This window comes from Labrus bergylta, chromosome 17 (genome assembly GCF_963930695.1).
Source record: "Labrus bergylta chromosome 17, fLabBer1.1, whole genome shotgun sequence".
Classification (NCBI taxonomy): domain Eukaryota; kingdom Metazoa; phylum Chordata; class Actinopteri; order Labriformes; family Labridae; genus Labrus; species Labrus bergylta.
The window spans coordinates 16,764,998-16,785,377 of NC_089211.1; the positions used below are offsets into that span (position 1 = coordinate 16,764,998).

General features: G+C 40.1%; 1 protein-coding gene across 2 annotated transcripts in view; it reads right to left on the reverse strand.

The window, feature by feature from the left end:
- The window catches only part of fibcd1b (fibrinogen C domain containing 1b), a 120,259-nt gene extending 110,225 nt beyond the window's left edge, over positions 1-10,034 (reverse strand). For both annotated transcript variants that reach the window (XM_020634649.2, XM_020634648.2), the window contains exon 1: positions 9,120-10,034. In XM_020634649.2, coding sequence (XP_020490305.1) covers positions 9,120-9,191 — 72 coding nt within the window. In that variant the 5' untranslated portion in view covers positions 9,192-10,034. The remainder of the gene's footprint in view (positions 1-9,119) is intronic.
- Positions 10,035-20,380: the final 10,346 nt, after the last annotated feature.

Below are 20,380 nucleotides of genomic sequence, written 5' to 3' on the forward strand. Positions count from 1 at the left end.
GTGAGAGCTTTAAAATTAGTGATGGACCTCAGAACTCCTGTATACACAGTGTCCAGAGCGTGTGAGCTTTGAAATAAGGCGTGAATGTATAAAATATCACCATAGTCCTGCACAGACATAAAAGTGGCAGCCACTTCAGCTTTAACCTTTTCTCAGCTGCTGAATGTGAGGTGTAAAAGAGAGGGATTCATCAATTAAAATACCAAGAAATCTGTGGCTCGAAACAGACTCAATCTGTTAAACCTGAGAAGTGAAGATCGAATGCAGGTCTACTGGTTTAGTTTTTGCATTTGAAAATAGAATGCTTTTCCTTTAGTCTGCTTTTAAAACAAGTTTTAAATTGTTGAACAGTGTGAAAAGCAAGTTGCAACTACAAGAGCTCTGTCTGGATTGGTTGCTTAGAAGTACATTACAGTGTGGTCAGCGTAAAAATGAAAATTAACATTGAAAACAATTTGATCAATGTTATTTATGTAAAGAATGAATAGGACTGATGCCTGAGGCACACCTTAGATTACTGTAAGCGAACTGTAAGTGTAGCCCTCTGCCTGCACAAGCTGAGTCATATTTGTAAGGTCTTTTTTAAACCAGTTAACTGTTAACTGATCGGACAGTCACGCTTTGATCAGTTGGCATTATGGTCTACAGCAGTGGTTCTCAAATGGTGGGTCAGGACCCAAAAGTGGCTCACAGAGCCATTTTAAGTAAGGTAATAAGGTAATGAAAGTTTTCTGGAATTCTGCTATCAAAAAGTGTATGAAGCGCTTTTTAAACATGTACATTTTGTCCTGTCTTTTTGTTCTGTCACATGTTTTGTACCATCTGAAGTCATCAAATGAATCTTTTTGGTTGAAAACTATCAAAGATTTGGGTCACTTTTTTTTCAGGAAGGAGTTGGTGGTGGGTCTGGAGGCTGAACCAGTTAAGAACCACTGGTCTACAGTATCAAATGCCTTCAACAGGTCTATAAAGAGGGCTGCACAATGCTGCTTATTATTCCATTCTAGAAAATAAAATGTATAGATTACCATAAGGAGTGTTGAATCGTTGTATACTTATTGATAGCCGATACAACAATGTAGGCTGTAACAAACAAAGGTATTTAAAATAATGGTAATATTCTATTATTGGCTTTTGATGACTCTCTTGCTTCTGTCCTTCCTTGACTCACTCTCTCTTATTTCTCTTAAATCACTCTGACAACCTTGCAGCACCTGGATTCTGACATTGAAACATCCTGTCCTTTCATGACAGCACAAGACATAGAAAAGGAGAAAATTAAGTAAACGAGTGTCAGATAACAAAGGCGGATAGAACCTGGCAAGGCCAAATGAACATATAACAGCTGCTGACACTAGGACCTTCATATTTGCAAAGCCCTTGGTTTCCCAGTTACTTTATAAACCAAATATCTCCATCTGTGTGCAGCTGAAACTTAAACAAAATAACACACCACCCCATTACAGCCCTAAATCACTTTGTATGTTAAAGCACTCTTCACTTACGTAACGACTTGACAATAATGGCTCGTTACCGCTTTGATCCACCGACACACACACACTCTCCTCTCACACATTCATACCTTCATTCTAACAATAGGCCCACACTCCTGCGAACCACTTAGGTTTTGATCCCACGTTTCAACAACACCAAAGCAAAGGGTTCAGCTATAAAATACTTCTATGGTATATAGATTTGTCCAAAGCTACAAAGAAAAATAATGTTGGAAAGATAAATAAGGTTCAAAAGAAAAGAAGCCATTAGTGTGAGGGGAACATGCCCACTAGAAGATGAAAAAGCAGTGAAACATTTAGGCTTTGGTATTTATTATAGAGCATGCCGATAAAAAGGCGGTGTTGGTATGAAGTGCAAGTGAAATCAATGACACTGAGGGACTGTTTCTTCTTCTTTCTTCCTTTTTTTTTACTGATAAATTGAATTATTCTCACTCCAGTCCCACCCAAAAACTCCTGTTTAAAAGAGACAATGGAATACAGAAGACATTGATCAAAGAAAAACACCCACTCTCTCTGCTAACACATACTGTAGCACACAGGCAGACTTGCATGTCTGAATTTTGTTTAATCTCTCCACTGGGATTACTTTTTCAACAATGATCTATGTTGAAAGCAAAAATAAAACATGGACAATATGTTCACTGGGGCTGCCTTCAACTTTATGTTTTGCTCAATTTATGAAAATCTTCAGTCACAGAATATTTATCATATGAATTCAACCATCACACTTTTTACAGGACGTGAATAGTAAGTGAGTAGTTTGAGATCTGCAGCTGAAAAAACATGATTTAGGTAACATTATAAACACTATGTGGCTTTACAGAGAAATACAAAATAACTGGTAATTAGATTTTTAAATTACGGTAATATCCAAAATATATATTAGCACTGGTTTTTAAGACGCAGTCTGATTAAATGGTTCTCCCAAAGGGAAAAAGAATGTTTAAACTGTCTTCCTGTGTGACAATTTCTATTGCATTCAACAAAGTCCACAATGTGCAGTTTCTTTGACAATCCCGCTATAGATAGCATTCTGTAGGAGCAGCAAGGTATGTCAGTATTTTGCTTGATTTTTATTGAGGTAAGTTGTCATTAGCGATGTCCCTTCTCATGCAAACAACTAGGCGATCAATAGATCTGGATCAACACATTGATTGGTTGAACAAAGACACAATCAAATCAATGGAAAGTCAACGCACTGATGATGAAGATTGTCAAAGAAGAAAAATACAGGCGGAAACGTAGTTGGGGGGGGGGGGGTGTATGTGTGGGACTTCAGGGTCTTTTGGTGCCAGCCTCAAGTGGAAACTGAAGGAACTGCAGTTTTTGAACTTCTGCATTGGCTTCATTCATCAACACCAGAGGTTGACACTTGATTTAATCTTATTCTGGAATACGTTTAAGTGAATCCCATGATGTAATAAAAATCTACATATGAACTTGATACTTTTATACAACTAAAGAAAGTTTGAAGGGCTAAAAAAAAGTGCCCGATAGCTATTCAAGTCCAGACGGGTGTAAATGTACTCAAAAGAAATGTCAAAATAAGCGAAAGACAATACAACACTGGATCAAGATTGTACTATGGCACAGAAAAGGCACTGAAATTGATCAGAATGCAGGAAAAGACATGACAGGTGCTCAAAACGTGGTGAAACACAAATGTGCATAGTTACGTTTATTATTTTAAGGTTATTAGGGTCCCTAAAAAAACATTAGCATTTAAAACATGAAAATGTGTCCCTTGACTGTGAAACATGAAAAATGTTTGTTCTTTCACTTTAAAATGAAGATTGTTTTGTATTTAAATGTCAAAAATGTTTCAGCAATGAATATGTCAAAACTAATCAAAACAGCTTTTGTTCTTACTGTGAAAAGTCAATGATTAGGTTAACTGGCTTCGAAATATCATCTCAAAGCAATCACAGGCCCCTGAATTGAATCAAATCAAAATCAGACTTGGTGACAGACTTTGTGATATTTGCAAACATCTTATAATTTTCCAAAGAATCCACTTAATACTGCATTGGGATGATACTGGTGATTTACACCCCTATTAACAGTTGTTTAGCTCGAGCTGATTGGAGGGTTTGTAGCTGCTACCTAGCTAAAAAACGTAAAAGTAAACAATTGTCTTAACAATGCATGTGCTTAATTCACTCAGCTCAGTGAACAACTCACAGACCTTTTCACAACTGCTGTATTTGAACCTGAATCAACTTCTGCTGACCAAAGCAAAGAATGAAAACTTGGTCACCTAAAACTGACTTACACTACTGTATGTAGACTGTGTATACCCATCCCGAGGCCAACACTGCACTCACTCACATAACAAGTGTCAAAAAATCTCACATCTCTGTAGACAAATACTGCCAGATAAAAGATAACTTTAGGAAAGGTACAATGGCAATGAAGCCATTTTGGGGCTGCTGACGGGTGTTTCCTCAATGCCACCCAGAGCAGGGCATGGCGGGAGACGCAAGCTGAGGTTGTTAGAGTTGCACTGCTGCCATAGGAAGAACCCCCCCCCCCCCACCCCCCCCCCCCACCCCACCCCACCCTCCCCCCACAGGGAAATCACAAACCCAGTGAACCAGAGAACTCTCTGCTTTGCTCTGCTCCAGTCCACGCTTCCTTCCTATATACCTCTAGCAAGCTGGGCTGCTTCATTAGTCTGACATGGCCAACCACAAAACCAGCAGGCCCACATCTCACAAATGCAATGCATAGCTGCACCAGTCTCGACTCCAGAAAGAGGTGGGCATGGGGGGAGGTATTTACAGGCTTACAGGCTTACAGGCAAATAAAGGTATGGCGTCCTAAATGTTCTGGTCTCCTTTGTTTTTGAGCCTTGATTTAATTACTTTGGATAAGTTGGCCATAACACTTAGATTTAAATGAGCAATGTCATTCTACCACTTATAGAATATTTTAATTCACAAGTTAAAGTATGGAAAATTGGTCAATTTTTCAAATTAAAACTGTGTAAATGGTTTAGAGGAAAACAACTTCGGAAGGTCAGCATCCAAAATCAGATGCCTTATTTAATTTGATTCGATTGATGAAGAAACAAATTAACTTTATCCAATGGTGCAGTCTTGTTTAATTGTAAGCCGTGTAGTTTAATGATAAAGACAATTATAATTGAAGTTGCCAAATTGATGAGACAAACTGTTCAGCCTAGTTAGAATATAGAGTGTAGAAAATTGTACATGAAGGATTGCAGGGCCTTTTAAGATCAGCCAAAACGCACCCACAGTTATGAACGTTTGGGGATTATGTGTTTTATGCGAGTATATGCATAAAATGATAACTCTCAGCGGCTGCGTGTGTCAAGGATGGCATGCTTGTCTTATATATAAATTGTTCTCTAACGTCTCCAGGGCTTTGTGCTGTGATGTCCTTCCTTCCCTTTATTTTCTCGGCTTTGCGTCTGATGTATGAGAGGTACATAAACATCCCGGCTATAGTTGGCTGATTTACTTTTCTTATTGATGTGATTTGGGGACTTTGATTTGTTTGTGTTGTTCCGTAGTTCTAAAGCTATAAAAAACCTGACATATTGTCTGGAAAAAAAATATACACCCCTTTAGGGTGTTCTGCTTGTGTGTATTTACCAGTGTGAGCTGGCAAGGCACAGTGGTTGTATTATTATATGGTGTTCTACCCAAACACAAACAATCCTTTCAGAGCTTCAGAAAGTTTGGACTTCTCAGAGTGATATTGATTAGCCGAGTGGGCTACCCTACTGGGCTTCACTGACTCCTCAGCTATACTTTTTTGTGTATGTGTGTGCATGCATGGCCCATGTCCAAGAGTAGAAAAGGTTTGTATGTGTGTGTGTTTGCACATTAAATGTCTAACATACTGAACAGAGCAAAATGACAAGTTGTTTAAATTAAATTTTCAGACGATTTAGGAATGATGCCATGGAAATAGCCACAGCAAGCACACCCCATCAGAGATCTGGCAACCATTCCAAAAAATCAGTATTGTTGTTCTTACAGCTACATATTACATCTCTTGGTATTTGACTTTTGAAGAAAGAAGATGAATACCTAGGCATATTCTTAAGAAGTTGAATGTCATGTTATTCCTTTCAGTTGAATATTTGTGTTATTATATTTATCATGGCAAGCAGCAACCTCGACTCAGATCAGTTACCGTTTCATTCCTAACACACTGAACGGAAATGTACTCGGTTCATTGTCACTGTACAGACTCAGTATACGGTTGCTTTTGGTAGCCATTTTGTTTCCTTTCAAGTGTCCCATTCCTTACACAAAAGCAAGAAAATCATTTCTGACCATGCAGCTACACTCTCTGTCGCTGATTATCCAGCGAGTGAATGAGACTCCAAGGCTGATCTCTAAGTTGCACTTGAATCTCCTGTTTTTTACTCTAACCGGCCTCCATCTGTTACAAAAGGGCACGGGTGACAGCACACCTACAGCAACAAATCAAATATGCAGAGGTCGCGACAAATACGAGGGCCCGTGTTCTGTAACATCCAAACAAACAGAGACCACGAGAGATCTCTATTAACCGATCCCTCCCCACTGGGTCTGAAATGACTGTGTCAATAGCGCAAGGCTGGAGATAAAGGCCTGCTGCTGCTGCTGGAGATTACAGGGAGAGACAGGCTGACACACACACCCGCAGAGATGGAGTATTTATGTGCGTCTGTGTGTGATGGCAAAATAAGAGGGAGAAGAGGGAGACGGATAGATGAAGGGAGGAGACGGGCAGATAGCAACATTAGCCACAACATCTCATCTCATCTCATCTAACATGCCCCAGTGCTGTCTGATCTAAATAGTGGGGCGTTATGGGACAAACTTTTTTTTGTTGCCTTCGCATCCTCACTCAGCACATCAGAGCTTCATTTAGTCTTCTGGATTTTATGCTTTAAGAATACAAAAAAAGGAAAAGGAATCCAAATTATTCACATAATTCATCATTTTCCTTACAAAGAATCCTTTATTCCAAGCAATCTCTCTAGACCTTTTGGGGCATTGCTGGGCCCCATATCATTCAATTAAAACCCAGGGCAGAGATACTTGCTATACTCTTGACCTTTAAGTGGATATAAAAGAGGCATATGAGCGGCTTGTAGGCAGGAGGGAAAATGTTACTCATGTGCTCTTAGTCATTGAACAGCCCCGCCTCAGAAGCTACATGGAAATCATTGAAAAACAGTGATTTATCAAAAATGAACTACAAGCCTCATTAGATCAATGCTGCTGTAATTGAAGGAATCAAACACCGATCCAGATCAGAGTGCCACCATGTATGACTCAGACCGAGACATGAAATCTGCAGAAGCATAAGGCAGGAAGCCACGAATCATCTGGGGCAACAGGGGCTTGTCTACATGGTGTGAGTGTTAAGGTTTGCATTTCTAGAGTGGCCCAACTGGGGCACTGATTCATGCAGGAGAAGCATGGAATGATGTGCATCCAGGTAAGTCCAAAAACGTGTATTTTCCATGATAAACAACTAAAAACATCGCACGACCATTCAGAGCAGCACCTGGCATGAAACAAATAATTGAAATCCATCGTTATAAGATCATTAAAAGCGTCCCAAAATTACATGTCAGAGATGTCAACTACAGATCGATAAAGTGCCAAGTTCACACAGTATTATCAGAGCTTGTTGAGCAGCTGAATGCTCTGTGGTAAAAATGATGCAAGGCCTCTTTGAGTCTGCATCCTCTTTCTGTTCTTGAGCTTATTCCATATACTTAAAGCTCCTGTGAGGACCTTATGGTTTGCATAGATTGTGGTGATAAGTCTCATCCTGCTTTTACTAAAAGTCACATATAATATCGCTTATTGTGAATCCTTACTGTGGAAAATGAAAACAAAGTCTGTGTCTACATCTGGTTACAAGCATTAAAAATGACTGTATAAAAAATGATCAATCTTGTTGCTGATGGGTTTGTTTGCTTTTGTAGGCCACATACGGCGACAATATTAATTTTAGTCTGTTTCATAACCAGCTCAAAACTCCTCATAAGAGCTTTACTTCTGAAACGACTCAGAAGGGAGATGAATCTGTACACCAACAACATGTCCATGTGTTTTGAAATGCCACAAAAGCTTCTCACCGCATGATGAAATTGATTGTGAAAAAGTTGGTTTGAACTTAAGTCCCGCTTCTGAGCGGGAAATCCTACTTTTTTGGGGCTGCATCACATTTCATGGAGGGTCTTTGCCACCCCAAGGCCAACCCCTGGAAACACTCCTGCTTTATAAGTCTTTGAAGGATGACGCATTAAAGATTTATGTTGCTAATGTTTTTTTAATCTTTTCAATTAGAAAACCATCTTGTACCGTAATGATAGCAGATAATGTAGAAATGTTAAGTGGTGATATAAATGATGAATAACTGCCACTGTAAGAAGAATGTGTGTGCACACATACTTAATGCCCCCCTTTGCATGAGTCAATGCCCCAGTTGGGCCCCCGGCCCCCACTCGAAAGAAAGTCTGGACACTCCCCTGCATGTCACCTTTCAAAGTCAGGCAAAATATGCCACCAGCATGTTTCATTCCCACTTCTGAACCCACATGCTTTAGTCAGAACAACTGCCAGCAAACATTTAGTTCTGAGTAACCTATTTTGCGGTAGGGGGATTGTTATTAAAAGAGAAAGCAAACTATGTTTCTGCTCCTACAACTTACTTTAAGCATGGCGTTAAAGCAGGTATTAAAAAGGGTGTGGTTATTGTGCCGAGATCTTAACAGTCAAAACTTCTTGCAATGTCTCTCATTTCCATGTCAGCATCCTCTTTTGTTTATGTGTATCAATGATGTGTCGCATATTAACTAAATCCAATATTGGTAAGAGGATACAGGAAAGGTAGATCAGGCTGCTTTTCCAGAAGCGTCAGGCGTTCAGCCCTGCAATCCGATTCCGTCTTTTCCAGGGGGTCGGTCTCTCTCTCTCTCTCTCTCTCTCTCTCTCTCTCTCTCTCTCTCTCTCTCTCTCTCTCTCTCTCTCTCCCTCTCTATCTCTGACTGTCAATAGCCCTCTACTGACCTTGTGAAAACACATCGACTGATTCCCCAAAGTGAGCTTGTCTGGCTGCAACACAACGCACGTCCGCGCTTGTCTCAATTCATCTGCGCGGAGAGACTTGCTTAAAGAGCCGAGGAGTGTTAATAGCTATTGAAAGGATGTCTGTGAGCCACGCTTTAACACTCTAAAACTACAGATAAGGAGATTTCAAGACAGTCAGTCCAAGTAGAGCCCAGACTAGAGGGAATTTGGGATACTTAAGAGAAGATTCAAAAGAGGTGTGCGCAGAAAAAACAGCCATTCACACTCAAATGAATCTACTGTGGTTATTTTACTACTTCCTTTTCCAATGTTGATCTATTTTTTTTTTTTTATCACAAAGAGAGTATTTGTGAGATCATCAGATGGGCTCAGACATTATTACGGGAGCACAAGTGTAAGTTAAAAAGCTCCTGTGCAGAGATTAACCCGCGTGCCACATCGCCAAACTCAGCGTGCTTGCACTGCACCAAGAACTGAGGATGCACCACTCCTCACATATCCCACATTACGCAGCTGTAGGTTGTTGTGAACGTACCTGGTTTTTATGCCGAGTCCCATCTTCGAGTTCAGAAGAGCTGTTCATGATTCCCCATTGGTCATTTACCATCCTACGGAGAATCTGCACATCGAATCCGCCTTCGTGCTCCAGGCGTCAGAGAATGAAACCCCGCTCCTTTTTTTTTTAAGTCTTCACCTGTTATTCAGACTACTCCATAAAGAAAAATTGGGTGTTAAAAAAAGAAGGGAGGCACAACTACTTCAGCGGCTCCGCAACAGCACACACGGCGCGAATTACGCACCAAAATTCCTGCGAGAGTCTCCGGGTGATCTGGTCCGTATTCCACTCTGTAAGAAATAAAAGCTCTATTCAAAAGATCCAGTGTTTATCAATTGAGTTAAAAAGACATCACACTTACACTGGGTTGCACAAAAAGAAATGCAAACCCCCACAAATATTTGAGAAAGCAGTTTCTTTACTCCATAAAAAAAATGAATCGAGAAATTCTTCTTAGGCTCAGATTGCAAAGTGCAACCGGACCATTCTGTCCCTCCACTCCCGTTTCCGGGACACCTTGAGAAACCTATAGGTTATCCCAGAGAGTTTCCAGTTACAACCGCGCAGGTAAAGACAGAACGGGATAGAGAAACGCAGAGCTTCCACGCTCCTCTTGCTTGTTTATCCGGCGAAAAGACTCCCTATTCCGGTCCCAGATGATGGATAGAGCCTCCTTTATACGCACCAGGCTGATCTGGCTGGTATAGCACAGAGATGCCTTTGAAAAAAAAACTGGTACTCGGAGATCAGGTTGCTCCGCTTGTGTTGCCGCGCGGGACGCTCCGTGCCTCTGACTGTCAATCACAGCGTCCCCTCGGTACGCGCGGCGCGCTCCGAGCCTGCTTTCCCTTCACTGTGCCGCCCTGCCCTCGACTGCTGTGCCGCTGCCTCCTCGCCCGCTACTTCACTTCCACCGCATCGAGGATCCTCCTTCCCCCCCCCCCCTGCAACCGAAACAGAAGCAGATTGAGCAGTGTGTGTAGACTACAGACTTTGCAGTGTATTAAATTCATAAACTTCAGATAATGAAATCCGAACAAAAACGTACGATCTGCAAATCTTCTTAAAAGTTGCAGCAAATAGTTACAAACACAATATCCACAAGCTAGACTACAGGTTTCATAAACATCTCAAGGAGTCAATGATGACATCTCCCAGCACCTCTAAGGTGTTTGGAAGATACAAGCAGAGGAAGCTCTCCACAGCAGGAAAGAAAAGATGAAATAGAAATAATAAACTGGAGCAAGTGACTCATTTAATTCCCAGAAATCAGATTTAGTTAACAGAAATCAGATTTAAGAGCAGCAGAGTCACTAAAACACTTTTGTATCCCCACTGGTTAAATAAATAAAAAAAAAAGTCTGTTTATTTCCATCATCCCATTCAAAAGCCAATTTTCTTCACAACTTTACCTGAGGTGAGTCATTGTGTGGTGTCGAAACACAAGGTTGAGACTTTGTGTCCAAGCACAAGGTGTAGTGTACTGGAAATGTTCACTAAAGCGGGCATAATCACTTGGCGTATTACTTGACCTCACAGTGTGTTGAAGTGAAGGGTTGGTTTCTCAGAAGTGCCATATTTTCACCATGGAAACATTCTGAATGTGAAGTTAGCCGTTAACAACTACAATAATTTCTCGCAGGGAACTTGAACAGCACAGCAGGATGATAGAGCTCTCACGTAAGACCTTGTGTGTAATGCTGATATGAATTAACCAACAGGTTCCTACAGAAATCAATTCCCACCTCCACAGTTTAAAGATGACAGTCAAACCCCTTGACTCACACTCAGAGTCATTACTGACAGTGATGTGGCTCACAATAGTGGCCGTGTTCTAGCTCTGTTAAGGTGCTTTGATGGACAGATGATTAGAGGTCTAATCATCAGTGCAGAGAGGGAGGCACGAGTGAGATTACTCATCCCTGTGATGAACCTGCTCTCACCAGGGGGAGGGCCTGGGGGGGGGGGGGGGGGGGCTAATGCAAAAGAGGGTCAATGCTACAAAATGTGCACTGTCAGCAGGGCTAGCGTCCAACAGTGGATTGAGGGTTTGTTGCTTCAGGTGGAATAGCTGGTGATTTGAAAAATGTGAGAGTTTAGCATTCTGTGCTCTCCTTTAAAATGAAGCTCCATTTTCGTTTGTACTGAAAAAATCAGGAATATGCTGAGAGGTCAAGGAACTGGTGAGGACTGAGGGTATGAAAGCCCCTGAAACTTTTCATTAGAGCTTACATTTGTCATTAATATTAATAGCCAAATAAGAAGCATTAAAACATACTGCAAATCCAGCTACAAAGTTTCAGTTCATTGTCGATTTTCAGGATGTGTCCTCAAAAGCGCAGACCCAAAAGCTTTTGTAAAATTCAATTCAGTTAGCAGATGCTTTTATTCCAAAGAGACGAACATCCTGGAACAAGTTCAACGCAAGCAGGAATCTAGAAAGGAGGAAACAACTTCAGTAAGTGCAAACAAACTTTAGGTTTCGGTCCCATTGGACACTCGTGCTGACAGGCAGTGCACAGAGGCAATGCAATTTTGAAAAAAATAAAGTTAATATATCATCAAAAACATTGACAGCTGTTCTTGAAAGTTTTAATCAACATTTAAACTGTCCTAAATCCCGTCATCATATTCATCAAAATCATCATCATCTTCACGTGGAATTTTCACGTGACAGTATAATTTTTAATTGCTAGGCTATCGGCGCACCAGCAGGTATTTTTTTTGTTCATTTATAAATTATTTAAAAAAAAACATTTCTAAAATGTTTATGTACAATTGTTTCTCCAAAATGCTAGATTGTGTTTGCATATGTGTTCATGCATTGACTGTTCTGTAAGTATGTGCCGGTGCAGATGCATGTTGCAGTGTGAAAATGCATCGTGTGCTGTCCATAAGTTTATATTATGTGTGAAATATTTCATTCTAACGGTCATCTTCGCAACATACAAATGATCGCAAACAAATTATCTCTCTCTTTTGTTGTTTTGCTTCTCTAATCCATTTTTAAAATGCTCATGGTTGCTCTTTAAACATTCAGGGACAACCTGTCAGGACATGATATGATGTATGTTCTTGACATGTTTGCTAAATCACCTTCCAATGTGGAAATTTACAAACACAACAATAATGGGTATTTCATTTATCATATGAAAATAAAAAAAACAGACATATTGACTTGTGCTTACAGGAACAAAAGGCAGTTAAAACCAAATGCCTTTTTACACCCTGGGGTCACAGTTACTAGTTGATGGAAAAAGAATAATGTGCAAACATTGCACATTTGCTGACAAACTGCAGGGGTATTCAATTTGGCCAATATCCTTCCGGGCCTTTTGACAAATATTGTAATAATGTAGCGATTTCTCGCACAATGAATGAGCCATGACTTTAATATCAAGGGAGAAGGTATAATGGAGGACAGCAAAATACACAGCCATGCAAAGTGTTGGTGGAACCTTTAGACATGATCTGGGGGTCAAAGGTTGGTCTGATTATGTATGTCTGTGCTAGGTTTTTGCCCCATCTCTGAATGTACGATAATTAAAACCTGATCAGCCAGAGATGTTCAGATAAAAAGGAGAAGTCCCCCAAGGAAGAGCTGTTTATCTATTACAAGCATTAGTCCAAACAATACCTCCAAAAGCCAATAAAGGGTTATCGGATTGACTGTTTCATGCGTCCTGTTATCCAAATGAGCTTGTGTGTGTGTGTGTGTGTGTGTGTGTGTGTGTGTGTGTGTGTGTGTGTGTGTGTGTGTGTGTCTGAGCTTTGGACTTGCAGTTCAAAGAAACCTCACTCACAAATCCCACTCTTCCTGTCAGATTCCCCCCCCTCCCCCCTCCTCTCGGCTGTGTTGGTTTGAATTTTTACGCATGGCGAGGCAGCAGGACAAATGCACAGAACTGTGAAGAACCACCAGGGTGAACTGCCCTTCCAAAATGCCAAGCCTGTAATTTGCACAATGACGTGGAGTTACGAAGGCGAGAAGAAAAAAAGAAAAAAGAGGAAAAAGGAGGAAGAGGAAACAAGACGGAGGAAGAAAGAAGAAAGAAAGAAAGAAAGGAAGGAAGAAAGGTAAGGAACTTAAGTCACATTTTGGGAGTAGAGTGGCACTGGGTTTGATGCGGCGGAACATGCAGTAAAATGCACCCACACAAACATTTTTACATGTACATGAAAACAACACCATTATAAAGAAATGTGCCCACACACAGAAAAGAAAAAAACACTCATTAAAACCCACTCATTAAAATCTTCAACAGTCTTTAGCACATTTAGCAAAACACGCACTGACCTACACTCACACACTCTAAAACATTCAACAGTCGTTCGTGACATTTTTAAAGTTTCTTTTCCTTTTCATTTGATTATCACTCGTTGCTTTGGAAAACGTGGTCTCTTACATTCATGACTAAGCATACTGAAACGTATGAAATGCTGTCGTGGAGATTCAGAGATCGTTCAAACGGAGTGGAAAAAGAAAACTGCACGTACAGTACAGCCACACGGACAAACGCGTGCTCTAAAACGCGAAGCGAATTCCGGTTACCGTAATCAAAGTGTCAGCCCCTGTACTCTCATCAAAAAGAATTCAGTGAAAAATCAATAGGCGACACAAACAGAGGCTGCACGGGCCGAGGGAGAGGTCTCTGGTGTTATTAATGTATAATGATGGTCTTTCTCAAGACTCTCCAGAGGAGCAGGCCGAGCGCTCACACCTCTGAAGTGCAAAGTCAAAGGCAGTGTTGCATCTCTCCCCGGCTGCTCCGTTAATTCCCTAACTTAGCCCGAGGTTAGCCATAGGTGTGGGACATGATCGAGGTTACTGATACACGGGGTTCTTAGCACAGCTCTCCACTCTGCCCTCTCCTCTTCTTTCTTTTTTTTTTCCCCCATTAGGATATCAACCCTCGGGGGCAAAGCTATTTCATCAAAAAGAGCACTCTTGCAAACACACATTCTGGAGAACTAAAGGGGCATGTGAGTACACCGAGTCTGGTTACAGACAGAGGTGACATTTACTAATGGTTGTAATTACACTTCGGTCTGCAGGATGGAATGAAATGGTGGTGCTGATGGTGATCATTAAAGTGACTGTTATGATTATGAGCTTGACAATATTGGCGTCCAAAATGCCCTCTTCTTAACCGTTTTTTATTGTCCATGCTTATTGAATGGGTAACACCAACGACCTGACCATACAATATTAATATGACACATTAGTCATGACATCTGCAAATTTTAAACATTTGTGATATGCAGAGAATTCAAATATAGCATTGAAAAAAATACAAATTAAGTCTCTGAAGTAAACTTCATCTCATAAAACAGATGTTGGAAAAGTTTTCCATACGTGTATCTTTCATTTTTCGCAGCACAATGTTATTGGCAAGCAGACAGAACAAAGGGAATCATGGAAAAATCAGCTTGACCACAAACAAAAACACCACCATAACTGCCGGTTTCCACCTACTATGTGGTCCGTCAAGCTGGACAGAATATACCAACCTGGACTGGAATTCAGACGAGGAAACCGAGCAGCCGGTCAATTTCAAAATAAGGCACAATGTACGGACTCATGGTCGTAATTTCCATCACTTTATCAACATTACATCAAAACAGGCACCGAACAGACAACAAAGTAACCTCAGAAAGACAGTAACATGTTGTTTGCATGTGTGTACAGCTACTCATGGCTGTGCTTTGCTGTGCTCGCGGTCCAGAAACGGACACTGTGGGAAATTGGCAGAGGAAGCAAGTTTGTGTAAAACTGATGTTACATTTCTTCATCTAAATTTCTCATCCAACTTCCCACTCATTCCTCCAAACTTTCTCCACAGCCTAAACGGGCACAGTTCAGCAATTTTTAGTGAAATGAAAAAGGAAATGTTTATCATTCTATTACCAAAAAGTCACTTTTTTTATGTGTGCCTAAGAATGTCTGATTATAGGTAGAGACTGGTGGGCGCCGGTTTTGCTTGATAAAAGGGGGCGCTCCAAATTCAGAGGTCCACTCTATGATGCTCAGCCCTGGGCTCTACTTAGGGCAGCATGACATCACCACCCTCTCTTCCCATATTTCAAACTCCATCCTATGCCCCCCCCCCCCCCCCAAAAAACAAATAAAAAATACTAGGTTTTCCTGTGTCAATACAATTCTGCCAAGGTTTTGTATCGATTTTCTTCACCCGCCTAAGTATGATAACATTCTTTATATGTGATAGGGTGGATTTAAAAATATATTATCCGTCTTATAAATACTGTTGTAAACACATATATGAGCTCTACTGTTGTCATCTCCTTCCCAGATTTTATCCTCTTCTGTGAGTCAGTTGCGTCTTGGTCTATGAAACTTCGATCCGTGTTCCAAATCTGGTTGCAGGTGAGTTATGAGTCATGAGCCCCGTGTTATGTCGCCTCCGTCCCGTCATGGATCTGTTTGTGTATTGGCTCGCCATCAGGTTGTCTACGTGAGCCGCCAAGCTGTGTTTGTTGAATGGTTTGTAATTATCCGCAGGCCTCCCTTGGGCAACGCTCCCAGGCACCTCAGCAGGTATTCTGCTCCACCCACCAATGAACCTTTTCATTTGGAGCTGTGAGAGAACAGCAGGGAGTTTTGGAACACAGCATTATGAAATACACAGCGAGTATGTAAGAGAGGCTGTTTAAAAGATGTAAGTAGAAGACATCGATGTTTTCTTACAAACGCGTTCCTCTTTAATCAACACTCCCTCCTTTTATTACTTTTCAAATAATAACGCTTCTTCAGTTGCACTTGGATTCTAGATTTGAAGCTTTAGCATGGTGCCACTCTAGTATGGCACTGCAGGGCTGCTAGTTAAATCGTCAAAATGCATCTTGACAAACATTAAAACCTACTTTATCAGGTTTAGGAACAGATTATGAATTTGACTATAAAGCCAAATCAAAACTGTGATAGAGGAAACTACCAGAACCAATGTTCGAGGGGTGCATACAGCTTCATACTTTCCAACTCTTGGTCCACTAAAAGAGCTGCATCATTATATGACAGAGAGTGAGCTTGTACTGTCCATTCACGTATGTCCTCTTTCATCCTCACTGTCTCTCCCCACCCCTTCCCCACATTGTGCCGCATGGAATCAAACCAGCTTACCTCAGTATGTGATCCTATTGCCCTCTCAAGCAATTTAAGGTCTTTAATACTGTATTACATGTAGTGCTGAACTCCCACAGTGGTTTAAGTCCAATCTGTACGTCTTTGTGGAAGTGGGAATTAAGTAGGCAGGAGGTAATCCAGAAAAATACTTGCTCTTGTAATGTTTTATAATTCCATTAAGACTCTTTACCCCCTACAGGGACATTCTGGTACCTGTGGTGAAGCCACTTAATATGACATGTTTGATTTCCATTGAATGATTCAGCAGTTTAAAACCTATTGTGTTGGACTGTTCTCCTATTAGGCTGTGGCAAAAAAAAAAAATCCAACCTGTAATACTGATTTGAAATAACTTTGTTTATTACATATGAAGGTAGAGATTTCTTCACTGACACATCAAACGTTGTCTTTTAAACTAGTTAGGAAAGGAAGAAATGTGATACCTCAGCTGAGACCTTAATACAAATAGAGGTGTTATTGCTTGTGGCACAAATCCCCAGTAGAATGAAGTTGTGTTGTTTGGGTGTGCAAACACACACACACGATAAGTGGAGATAGAAAGGGTAGGATGCTATTCATATCTACTTTCAATACTTTACTCTAAGTTATATAACTACATATTTTAACCTTAAAAAGAGAAGCACAGCCCAAAAGGTTATCACTAGTCCAGTGAATAGTCAATCAGAGTTCAGGATTTTGGGGTGGCCAATCAGATTTCTAGGGTGACCCTTTCTAGGGTGGCCCACGATCTCCCCTTGGCTCAGCCCCTGCTGCTAGTTATATTGAAACAACACTCGTAAAAAAAAAAGAAAAAAGAAATTCAAACCTGTTCTGAAAATAAAAATGACAGACGAAAGTTTTTGAGTCAGTGTTAAAATGTGAGATCTGTGATATACGTATTGGCTCAAACTATTAATATACCGTCTGTATACGTTAGTGTTGTGGTACTCGAAATCGGTCTTGGTCTTGAGACTTTCATCAAGGTATCGGTCTGTGGAATTGAAAGCATTTTTACTCGGTCTTGCCACTGTCTCAGATTTGGCAGACTCCGGGTTCACACCTTGTACACAACTATCTTCTGTCTGCATAGCAAGTGATAATTTTGCATCCATGTTTTTAGCACATGTGGACCATATTCACTATGTTCTGAAAACTGTTCTCAAAGTTACATTTGGTTTTCTCCCCTTCTCCCTCCCTCTCTCTCACTATCTCTCTCATATAAACAGCTTTGAAATCATGGAGCTGGAACATAATGTGTATATAATTTGTCTCTACAGCATGTAATCTGCATTTGAAAGTTTGTGATCATTTGGCTGAATTTTTGTATGAGGCTGCCTGCACCGTGTGACCCCAAAGTTCTGGAAAAAGATGTGTTGGAGTGGGAGCTGTGCAATGTGGTAATGTGTGTGAGAAATTTACCAAATGCAGGAGATGTAATTGTGGTGCACATTCAGGTGAAACCAAAGAGACGGAACCAAAGAGAAGAATGACAATGATATATAATAATAATCATATAATATCACAGGCTTGCTGCATGAAATATCGCAGCTATTGGAGTTTGATGGCAGATATGTGAGGGAAGATGTAAACCTGCTCATTCCACTCCTGGCTGGAGAGGAATGTAAAAAGGTATTTTGACAGAAGAGGAATGTGCAGGGTGAGTGGACATGGATGAAAAGGACTCCTGCTCTTTCATCTTTGTGTCTAGTATAAAAAAATCAATCTGTGTACAAGTACCGTAAATAACTGAGGTAGGGAGCAGGCCAAAGGTGAGAGAGTTGTCCTCCAAAAAAGCAATAGCCTCTTAAATATATTTGGCTTTCTATCTTGGATCTGAAGCAAACAAATGAAAGGTATAAACAGTTTGAATAATTGATACAGGCGCAATGCTTTGAGTATTTCTTTGTAGTTAAACCCTGCCATCAGTCAGTCATTGACAGCTTTCTAAATTTGGAGTGAATGCCTCTCCTATGATTTGCCTTCAACTGTGACTAATTTGCATGAGCTCAAAACCTTATGTTAGGGGAGCAGGAACAGTTCTACCAGGGATCTTTTTTTTTTTTTTTTTTTACATCTATAACAATATGTTCTAATTAAACAAAACTGCTAAATGCTTTTGCTGCATTACTCATGTTGGGTTCCTGCAGAAAAAATCTGGCACAGGCTCACTTTATGAAATATTCACTGGTTGCAACAAAAGTGTACATTAAAGTACTGATCATCAGATTTAGAAAACTTCTTAACACACAACTAAAAAAACCCAATTTTGAGAAAAGTCCATCCTCCATCATTTGCCTGCTCCACTTTTTAAAATATGTGAGCTCAAACAGGCCGTTTGAATGTTTTCAATTATGACATCACAAAGGGCAGTAGCCCCTCCCCCAGGTGGGTGACACTCCCACAGCTAGGTGTTTATTCTGCCACCTGAGTCTTCCTTCTCACCGTAAACAATCCCACATTGTGCAAGAAAACCCAAGGCACCCAAGCCCTTAAAGGGGCGTGGTTGAACACAGCTCATTAGTATTTAAAGCTATATACACAGCTTACACACCCTGTTCTGAGTAGGGCTGAAAAAGAGGGGTTTATAGGCATGATAAAATACTGGATCAGAGTGTTTTTTTAACAAGAAATTTTACAGACATGTTTTGGGGAGCTCTGATACTTATTTAACCTTGTTGAAAAGGACTTTATATGTGACCTTTAAAGTAAAAGCAATACTGCTGCTCCAGTGGTGACAAAATCTCCAAAATGTAGCTCTGATGGAGATAAGTGGCATCAGTTTCTGACTTTTTTCAAATGTGATTTTCCTTTTTTTACTAATGGCAGATTAGAGTTTGATTATCATATCTGGGGAAAAAAAAGATAAAGAAAATGTTTAAAAAAAGATGTTTTCAACTGAATAAATTTGACAATTACAGCGTATATATTGTCATTATATAACACCCTGAGATAACTCTTATTTCTGAGCCAAAGGGTTATTATCAGAGGATCATGGACTACACAGCTCAATTTAATGAATCTCATATAGAAATGTTTTGATAGTATTTGGTCTTAAGATATCTTACATCAAATTAGGACTGTGGACCTAGTCAATGCTTTCTTTTGATATTAAAGTATTGTACAAACAATAATGGTATGTAAAAAAACAAATTTTTAATGAGCCATTTTCATAAATAAGTCAGGACTTAAGTAACTATACTGTTTCTCCTCGTAAATGAACAAGCAGAGGCACAATGCAGATACAGGAATCCAAACTTGGCTTTGAGCCAGTTGTTGGCAGACTTCCAATTAACGCCTTGGTTCGGGTTAATGTATTGTCATGCTCCTTTGATACCCTGCTATTGAGGATTCTTGTTTAAATGACTGAACCAATGAAAAACATCATTACTTTGTACAAAATGAAAAGCACACCCTTTGTCTTTATGGAACTGAAATCATTTGATGCTTTTTGGATGTAATGACTTGAATTCAGTGCTTCTGTTTTGAATGATATTGTGCTCTCCATTGTGTTTTGAAATGTTAACACATTCTGTTATTACAAAGGAAAGCTTGCAAATTATCATTATGCCAACAACCTCCTGCTAGACGAAGGCACTGGCGCTTTGATATTATAAGCTAAAAGCACTTCTGCATTCAAAAAGGGAGACATACTGACATAAAAATCCATTCAAATGCAGATAGAGCAATGATTTAATGATTTAAAGACGGGAACAAGAGCATCAAGCGTTCACTTCAAGGTAAAGCTTGGCACACTTTGACCTGCCAATTATTGTCATCGACAAACACCCAATTAAAAAGCTTTTTAGCTTTTTTCTACATACATGGTTAAAATTTAAATTCTCTGTGAAAGTATCAAATGCTTTTTTAAAGGTGCATTGATTTCAAAACAAAAGACTTAAATAAAAAAAGGTTTATTTGATATAAAGTAATTTAAATTATTGCACTGTAGCATATAAGCTAACAAGTTTAAGAAATTAGTGTTTGCTTGGGGGAGATGGTGGTCCCTTTTATGTGAATGAATTGATTTCCAGTTTGAAATAATTATGCTAGAGGGTGTGAATTACTGTGTTCGAAGAAAAAACAAAGAAGCTCCTTTTGG